The 9,084-nt window shown below is 34.0% G+C and overlaps 1 protein-coding gene and 1 long non-coding RNA gene across 2 annotated transcripts in view; both read left to right on the top strand.

Annotated features, from left to right (window-relative positions):
- Positions 1-7,025, top strand: part of LOC125802215 (uncharacterized) — a 121,483-nt gene extending 114,458 nt beyond the window's left edge. Inside the window, exon 2 of the long non-coding RNA XR_007439231.1 lies at positions 5,822-7,025. This is a non-coding gene — a long non-coding RNA (uncharacterized LOC125802215). The remainder of the gene's footprint in view (positions 1-5,821) is intronic.
- tnfrsf18 (tumor necrosis factor receptor superfamily, member 18) overlaps positions 1-9,084 on the top strand; it is a 148,372-nt gene that overhangs the window by 9,278 nt on the left and 130,010 nt on the right. Inside the window, exons 5-6 of the mRNA XM_007239281.3 lie at positions 832-969; positions 3,298-5,476. Of these exons, the coding sequence (XP_007239343.3) occupies positions 832-969; positions 3,298-3,434 (275 nt within the window). The 3' untranslated portion in view covers positions 3,435-5,476. The remainder of the gene's footprint in view (positions 1-831; positions 970-3,297; positions 5,477-9,084) is intronic.

The following is a 9,084-nucleotide window of genomic DNA, read 5'->3' on the forward strand; positions in this document are numbered from 1 at the left end:
ACCACTTTAAATAATGCTTTTTTTCCTGATTATTTCATTTACACACCATTTTACTTGACTTACTATCTTTATCTTTAACAGTGTTGTGTAAACTAAGATTTTTCAAATTGATGTTTAATTTCATGATGTCTCTTAATATTAAACTCCTTAATTACGGACACTTTTAGACTCTTTTGCCCCGTTTTCTGCGCTAGAAATGAATTGAATGAATTGAATGAATTGGTTTCATGTGTCTGCAAAGAAATATGCCTTTGCACAGCTCAAAACACTCAAAAGGCATGTCCTAATTCTCTTAATTATTCATGGGTGTGGTTAGTTTTGGGAGTAACATGAAATAGGACAATCAGTGATCCAGTCGTCATTCCCTTTAAGAGTCGGGTGAGCTCTGACTTTAGCGTGTTCGTATCTTAACATCGCAGCGCTTTTGTGCTTCTCAGCAGAGACAGATACTGAGCTGCTCGTTCACACTGTGAAGATACACCAGCAGCTCATTTAAGAGAACAGTAATGTTATTTTAATCTTTATTCTGTTTATTGTAGAGTTAAAACTCAGGTTTGGGCTCTGGATTCTGATAATTGGCTGTGGTCTAGGTTTTAATCAGTCAGTGGAGCTCCTGTGTTTTCCACCTTCAAAATAGAGACACGCCAGTTCTTGACGGGGTGTAAGATAGCAAAGAGCATTGCGATGCACCTTCTGCAGGGTGTACGATAGGGCTCCCAGTGTTGCTCTGAGTGTTATCATTAGATCTCTCTCTCTATTGTTTTGAATGCTGTACTGATTGACTGTGATAATCGTGATGTTTGTGACGTTTGTTTTGTCCACTCTTAACAGATCCTTCACCACCCAGGGACTCTAATCAGTGGAATCAAAATGTCATAGTGGTGTGTTTAGCCGTTAACGGTGTGATCTGTCTGGCACTTCTAGTTAATGACTGTGTTCAGAGGTTTCAGAACAGGAGAAGAAAGAGCAGTAAGTGAAATCAAACATTTATAGACTGAGTTTTTTTGTGTTTTTGTGTAGTCTTGCTAGAATAAAAACAATAACTGTTGTGTAGAATTGCTGTAACCACTGCTAACAAGGTTAGCCGCTAATGCTAATGCTAATGCTGCTGCACCCAGCCTTAATGGAAATCTGGAAATCTAATCTTACTGTAAATTAAAAGAAGCATTTTTCTCACCCAAATAAACAGTTTTTAAGAGAAAAATGTGTGAAGATTAACATCCAGCATTTAAGAATTACAGTTTTGTTTAGCTTATCTTAGCTTTACTTTAGTTACCCCACCACCACCACCACCACCACACAGAGGTGAGGCACTCCTGTTCCTTACTAATGTCGCATAATGCCCCTTATAATCCAGTGCGCCTTATAGTGTTAAATATATGGTGCATATATGGTACATTAATTAACAGCATTTTTATGAATGCCTCAATGCATATATTACTTTTATATTAATTTAGCAATGTTTAATTGTGACCCTTAATGTAAAGTTCTTAACTTAATCTAAAAGTTCTTTTAAACCAGGGGTTCTCAACTGGTCTTAGCCCGGGACCCACATTTTCTCATGGTTATAAAGTCACACCCAACTTATATAGAATACAAAACAAACAAACTTATTTTTTGAAGTATAGTAAAAAATAGCCTTCAAAAACCCATTAAACATACATATGCATGCAATCTGAACTTGAGAGCATTTTTTTTAAGAAACTAAATAGGAACATGACAAATGCATGTATAAAATTTACTACAATAAAATTAAGTATCAAATCTGCTTCAAATAAATAAGGCCACAAAATCAGATATTTCACTTCTCTGCATATCTCTGCAGACCATCATGAGACCATTTGTAACAAACTTTCTCTGTCTCTTTTTTTCACAACATAAAAGACGAGTACAAAATCAGATGAGCATTAATATATATATATATATATATTTTATGTATTTATTTTTTGGGTCGAACCCACCTTTTGAGAATCGCTGTTTTAAATGGTATCCACATTCATTGTTTAGAGTTCTTCAGAGAACAACATGCAATTCTTATTTTACCTCTAACCACTAGTTTTTAAGTATTACTCTCGCCCTTAGAACTGAGTAACCAAGTAAAAATGGAAATCAATCAAAAGCAATTAATAAAAAATAAGTGCTTGTGACAAGCTGATTTTTTAATTGATGTTACATCCAAAACACACCCATAATTAATTAAGATAACTTGGACATGCCTTTTATGTGTTGATTCATGCAAGGTGTACTTTTCCCGTCGTTACGATAGCAACAACACACTGATGTGCCCTTAAAATCAAGCTCGTCCTTCAAGACTCACCCATAGATTGCAAAAATAGAGCTCTTGGTGTTTCTGCCAAACAAACAAATAATGTTATAAGGATGTTATAAACATTTTTTAAAAGCTTTTAGTAAGATTAATCTGTGTTTTTCTACGAATGTCCTGAAAATGTGACAAATAACAGTTTGCATCACAATGTTTTTTGGACTTTTCTCATATAACGATCCCAGCTAGACAAATATTAAGATTATTGAAATGTTAAATGTAACATTCCCAAAACCAAAATTTTAAATTTGAAGCAAAGTTAATATAGCATTTAAAACATGGTTCTTGCCCCATTATAAAAGTCAAATTTAAAGCTTTTTAAGACTTAAATAATAATAATAAATATAATTTAAGGCCCAAAGCCCCTAAACCATTATGTTGAACAGGGAGACCTGAAACCAAGGCTCCCATGATGTCAATCTTCAGAGAAGATGCAAAAGGGAGAACAACTTAACCCTTTCTCATAGTTCTCTACCTGTGTATATGTAGTCTAGGGTCAATAAGCTTATCAAACTAATTCTGTTTTTTTTTTTTTTCAATAATGAGTGCTAAATGTTTTCAAATCAATAAAACGATAAGGGTTCCCAAATTTATGCACCTGTTTAATATTGTTTAAATAATTATTGCACACTTTCTGTAAGTCCTATATATAACTTTATTTCATTTCTTAAAAATCACTGTTTTCATCTGATATATGATATATTTAACTGAAATTGCTGATCTGAACAACCAATGATTTATATATATATATATATATATATAAAGGAAAATCATGAAAAATATCAGAGGTGCCCAAAAACGTATTTTAGAATGGCATCATGTTGAAAAACTTGGTGAGACAAATCTAGAACATCTTCAAAGTCATCATCAAACCACAATACCACTATAAAAGGCTGCAGGGTTTGGGTTTGTAAAGGAACTGATGGTGTGAGATGTGGGAAATGCCATGATTGACTCTATTGTTTCTTCCCCAGAACGCCGCCCAACCACACGCTGGCTAGTCAAGCCCTCTGATGAATGCGGCTGCAAACTCTCCAAAGAGGAAATGGGCAATGAGTGTGACCAAGACAGTGACGTCTCAGGTGATTCCAGCTCAAAGTATGAAGTCTGACTGATTTTACCTGGAAGCTTCAGAAGATCTGGTTTCAGCCTTAATTCCAGCAGCAGCAGGACTCTTTATCTCAGGTGCCGATTCTGGAGAACGTCTTTTCACACTTTTTAGAAACAGACGCTTAGTTTGCAGGACTTTCAGAGCTGTGTGGTAACTTGTAGACCCAGATGTCCACAAGTCGTTCTTTCTCTGACCATAAGCTTCAGATGGATCCAATTCAAGATTGTCTTACTTACCTACAAGACTTTAAAGGTCTCATTCCATTATTTTTAATTCATTTTAAAATGTCTTGTTGTGGTCTCTGATAGTGCTGGGAGATTTTCATCAATTTAAATTCATTCGAATTACAGTTTTAATGCGTTTTTCATAATCACGATTTTACATATCGTGTGCAGCACTGTTCTAGCACTTTTCACACAAATACCCGGTGTAATAAAGCATATATTTAGCTAAAAATAAATCCTACCGCTTCTAAAAAAAAAAAAAAAAAACTGCAGCATCATCGTGAGGATCCGTGATTTAAATTTTTTAATTTTCTAAAAATTTCTAATTTTGGACCATTTATTTGTCGTCTATAGAAAAAAATCAAAACTTATTTTATTAGGCCATAATAGCTCAGCACTAGTCTCTAGTATGAATGAATGCCACGTGAGCCGGTGTTTCTCTATAATCCTGCTTTAGTTCACTGGATTAGTGAGTAGTCTCTAAAGAAAGACAGGATTTCGACTCTTGCTCATTAGGGGTGTACCATATTGTATCGTACGTATCCTGAATATATGGAGATATTTGGAGTGCATTACTAGTATCATGACATTCTGGATTACTGACTTCTGTTACAAATCTGATAAAATAATTATTTTTTAAATATCTCAGTTAGCCATATCATATTGCATGCAAAAATAAAATTCTAAATATTTTTTCTAATTTATTGTTTTGCCATATCGCCTAAAGTATCGTTATCGCGAAAATACCATGAAATATCGTGATATTATTTTAGAGCCATATCGCCCATCCTTATTGTTCATAAATATTCATACATGCAAATATATCGCCTCTGATTGGCTAAAAGTACTGGAACACTTCTGAGAACGCCTACCTGTCCTCTCCCCACAGTCAATTTTACAGCTCAAACTCAAAAAGAACAAAATGTTTTCAGAGATACAGCCTTAGATACAAAGATACAGCACTGAGTGCTAGGTAGAGTTAACCCTTAAACTTCAAGTTAATGCTTAACGCCAGACTAGTATATATTTAAGGTCTCGGTAAAATGCAGAATCAACCAGAGATCCCATTTAAACCAATAGATACTTACACGATAAGAGCTGTGAGCCCTTTAGCTGATAAGAGACAGTGTCGGTGAGCTTCAGCCCAGCTTCAGCTCTGCCTGTGGGCGGTCCCGAGCTGAGGTGGGCGGGGCCATGAATACTAATTCACGGGTTGATGTAGACACGGTGCTTTTCCTGATCGACTCGTTTTTCTGAGTATTTTCTTTTCTTAGCTACTGCAGACAATGGAGGTTGAGAGAGTTTCATGTGCAGCATCATAAACAACTCAGAAAGACCTACTGTTTTTCACATAAAAACAAGAAAAAGTGGATTTTAGCGAAAGAAGACCTTTAAATTATCCGTCCAACCTCCTTCTTCCCTACAAACCGTCTCAATCTCTTAGGTCTTCTGCTTCTAGGCTTCTTAAAGTCCCATCTTCTAAAAAATCTCTGTAGCTTTGGTGATCCAGCGTTTTCCAGATTCTCTCCCGATTGGAGTCAAACAATCTACCTCTCTTTCCATCCTTAAATCTAATCTCAAAATTCACTTATTTTCTCTCGCCTATGACCTTTACTCTGTTTATATTATTACTATCAGGTAAATGTGTCTGCTAATTGTTGAAACTTTACGTCCTGTGTGTTCAATGTTTCTATCTTATATCTGCTAATGATTGTAAGCGTCTTTAGGTTGTAGAAAGGCGCAATATAAGAATATTATTATTATTAAACAGGGGTTGGTCAATGAAACTGAAACTGTCATTTTAGTGTGGGATTTTAGGTTTCATGGCTAAATTGGAGCAGCCTGGTGTTCAATCTTCATTAATTGCACATTCCACCAGTAAGAGCAGAGTGTGAAGGTTCAATTATCAGGGTAAGAGCACAGTTCTGTTCTAAATATTACAATGCACACAACATTATGGGAGACATACCAGAGTTCAAAAGAGGACAAATTGTTGGTGCACGTCTTGCTGGAGCATCTGTGACCAAGACAGCAAGTCTTTGTGATGCATCAAGAGCCACGGTATCCAGGGTAATGTCTGCATACCACCAAGAAGCACCAACCACATCCAACAGGATTAACTGTGGACGCTGTAAGAGGAAGCTGTCTGAAAGGGATGTTCAGGTGCTAACCCGGATTGTATCCAAAAAACATAAAACCACGGCTGATCAAATCACGCAGAATTCAATGTGCACCTCAACTCTCCTGTTTCCACCAGAACTGTCCGTCACCACAATCAATTATTGTGCTCTAAAACCAGGTGTTTCAGTTTCATTGTCCAACCCCTGTATATGACCCATACATGATCTGGGTGCAGCTTTATGGTGAGACGTTTGCAAAACAACAAGCAAAAAAAATCCAAAAGTACAGTTTTCTGCTTACATCAGAACTTACTCAATTCACCTTGCGCAGATCTCCTTATCAAGAGGACCTTTCCAGAGTAGCAACAAAAGCAGCAAGCTGATTGGCTCTTTATGTTGAAGGGCGGGACTTTATCCTTAAACAGGTTTTCTTATTTTCTAATATATAACTCTGAAAAAAAATAAGGGACCACCTAAAAATTTATTTTACCAAATTGAAAACCTCTGGAATATAATCAAGAGGAAGATGGATGATCACAATCCATCAAACCACCAAACTGAACTGCTTGAATTTTTGCACCAGGAGTAAAGCAGCATAAAGTTATCCAAAAGCAGTGTGTAAGACTGGTGGAGGAGAACATGATACCAAGATGCATGAAGAAAACTGTGATTAAAAACCACAGTTATTCCACCAAATACTGATTTCTGAATTCTTAAAACTTTATGGAAATTAACTTGTTTTTTTGCATTATTTGAGGTCTGAAAGTTCTGTGTATTTTTTGTTATTTCAGCCATTTCTCATTTTCTACAAAAAATGCTCTAAAAAAATATTTTTATTTGGAATTTGGGAGAAATGTTGTCTGTAGTTTATAGAATAAAACAACAATGTTCATTTTACTCAAACATAAACCTATAAATAGCAAAATCAGAGAAACTGATTCAGAAAATGAAGTGATCTCTTCATTTTTACCAGAGCTGTATATAACCCAGTGTACTGTATGTAAAGCTGACTCATGAATTAATGTCTTGTCTTGAATGAGGTACACTTGACATTGTTCCTGCATTGTTGGACTAGTGAAGTTAAATTCATTATTTTGCTATACTATTTGGGTGACATTGTATAAAGTTATACCTTACTATTGCATTATGTAAAATAGAAAACTGTTTAATGTATATAGACTGTCTCACAATGTGTCTGTTCAATTTGTTGTGGTGATTTTTTTAATAAACATGATAAATAGGGGAAATCCACCATTTGTTGTGTATACTTCAATGAAAAATGTGAACAATAGGGCTGTGTACTGTAAATTAGCGATATGATTTGCACCACGATACAGAGGTTATGATTCAATATATTGTGATTATATTGCAATACTGCAAACAACACAATATATTGCAATAGTTTCAAATTGTTAACATTTTTATAGTATACATGATCATAAATCTATTATCTATTATCTATATAATCTTTTTTTCATCCAGTTAGAACAGTAGGATCTAAGGACAGAGTACAACATTGACATCTAGTGGTCACGGTTTAAGCACAACACAAAATGAACCACTTCTGACACCAATCTTTACCGCTCGATACAGTATTGCAAAACAAAATATTGCGATACTTCAATATATAGATATTTTCATTCAGAGTGTTTGAAATCTTTATTTGTAGATAAACTTAGTCATTCAGATTGTTTGATTGTTGATTATTCAACAAAACCACCATACACATTCAGAGCATTTAGCAGATTCTCTTAGTGAGAGTTTTTATATTTTATATACATACACAGGTCACAGAATCACAGAATCTGCCATAGGGAGACTAAGCCCAGTAAAGAACAGTAAAGAACTAGTTTATATATATATATATATATATATATATATATATATATATATATATATATATATATATATATATATATATATATATATATATATATATATACCGAGTGATCTATTTTAAGTGTTTACTTATTTTATTGTTGATTGTTGATTATGGCTTACAGCCAACGAAAAACCAAAAATCAGTGTCTCAGAAAATTAGAATATTATATAAGAACAATTGGTACTTTTGGCAGTGTGGGCAGTGTGCCAAGTCCTGCTGGAAAATGAAATCTGCATCTCCGTAAAAGTTGTCAGTAGCAGAGGGAAGCATGAAGTGCTGTAAGATTTTGTGGGGAAACAAAACTGCGCTGACTTTAGAATATATGAGTTTCACATTTTTAACAAAAAAAGTAACTTTTAATTGATATTTAATTTTTTTTGAGATGCACCTTTATAGAGATTTTGCTCTACAATAAACAACAACCACATTCAAGTTCATTTCCTGGAGAGGATTTATTTGTTATTTTCCCTTTGAGTATCATCAGTACATGTAATATTCAAACTTAATGTTGTCAGAGTTTTATATGTAATGATAATGATAAAATGATGCAGTAGTAATTACTATAATAGTATATAGTAGTATAGTATAATAGTATAATATAATAATAATAGTAATAGTAATAATAATAATAATATAATAATAGTATAGTATAATAGTATAATAATAAAAGCTTTCCACCAAAAAATAAATATACATTTAAATGCATACAGTTTAGACCATTGAATCTAAACTGGTAGGTCGGGACCCAAAAATGATTCATGGTCACGTTCTGGGAGGATCATGGACAGTTTGTAAAAAATGAATACATTAAGAAAATATATATATTATTAAAAAGAAAAAAAATATTAATGCTCATCTGATTTTGTTCTCATCTTTTATATTGAGGGGGGAAAAGAGAGCGTTTGTTACTAATGTACTCTGAATGCAAAGATATGCAGAGAAGTGAAATATCTAAATTTGTGTTACTGGAACTCACATTTTATGTTATGAGTAACAGCACTGAAAGTAACAAGAAAGAGTTTTTAGCATATAATTAGCAAAATAGCTAAATGACAGCTATGCTAATATGCTATGTCTTCCCATGATCTTAAGAAGAACCAGCTGATGATGTCACTTCCTGTTGGAGATGTGACTTCTAGAATGTTCCAGATGTTTCAGATGGGGTAAAATGTGTTACAGTAACAGGACTGAGTGAAACCACAACACAGGGACACAACTAAAATGTGTATTTTAACTTAAATATTATGGATTTATTATGAAAAAATATATTTTGAAAATATAGATGGGATTCGGAGTCACACAAAAATGCAAAAAAAAAAAAGACATCTCTGAAGGATTTTAATAATTATATTTTATTGTAAAGGTTGTAGCATATAAAATGGGGACAGGAAACAAATGCTATTTTTTCAGTGTTCTATATGAAG

The sequence above is a fragment of the Astyanax mexicanus genome, chromosome 5 (assembly GCF_023375975.1).
Source record: "Astyanax mexicanus isolate ESR-SI-001 chromosome 5, AstMex3_surface, whole genome shotgun sequence".
Classification (NCBI taxonomy): Eukaryota; Metazoa; Chordata; class Actinopteri; order Characiformes; family Acestrorhamphidae; genus Astyanax; species Astyanax mexicanus.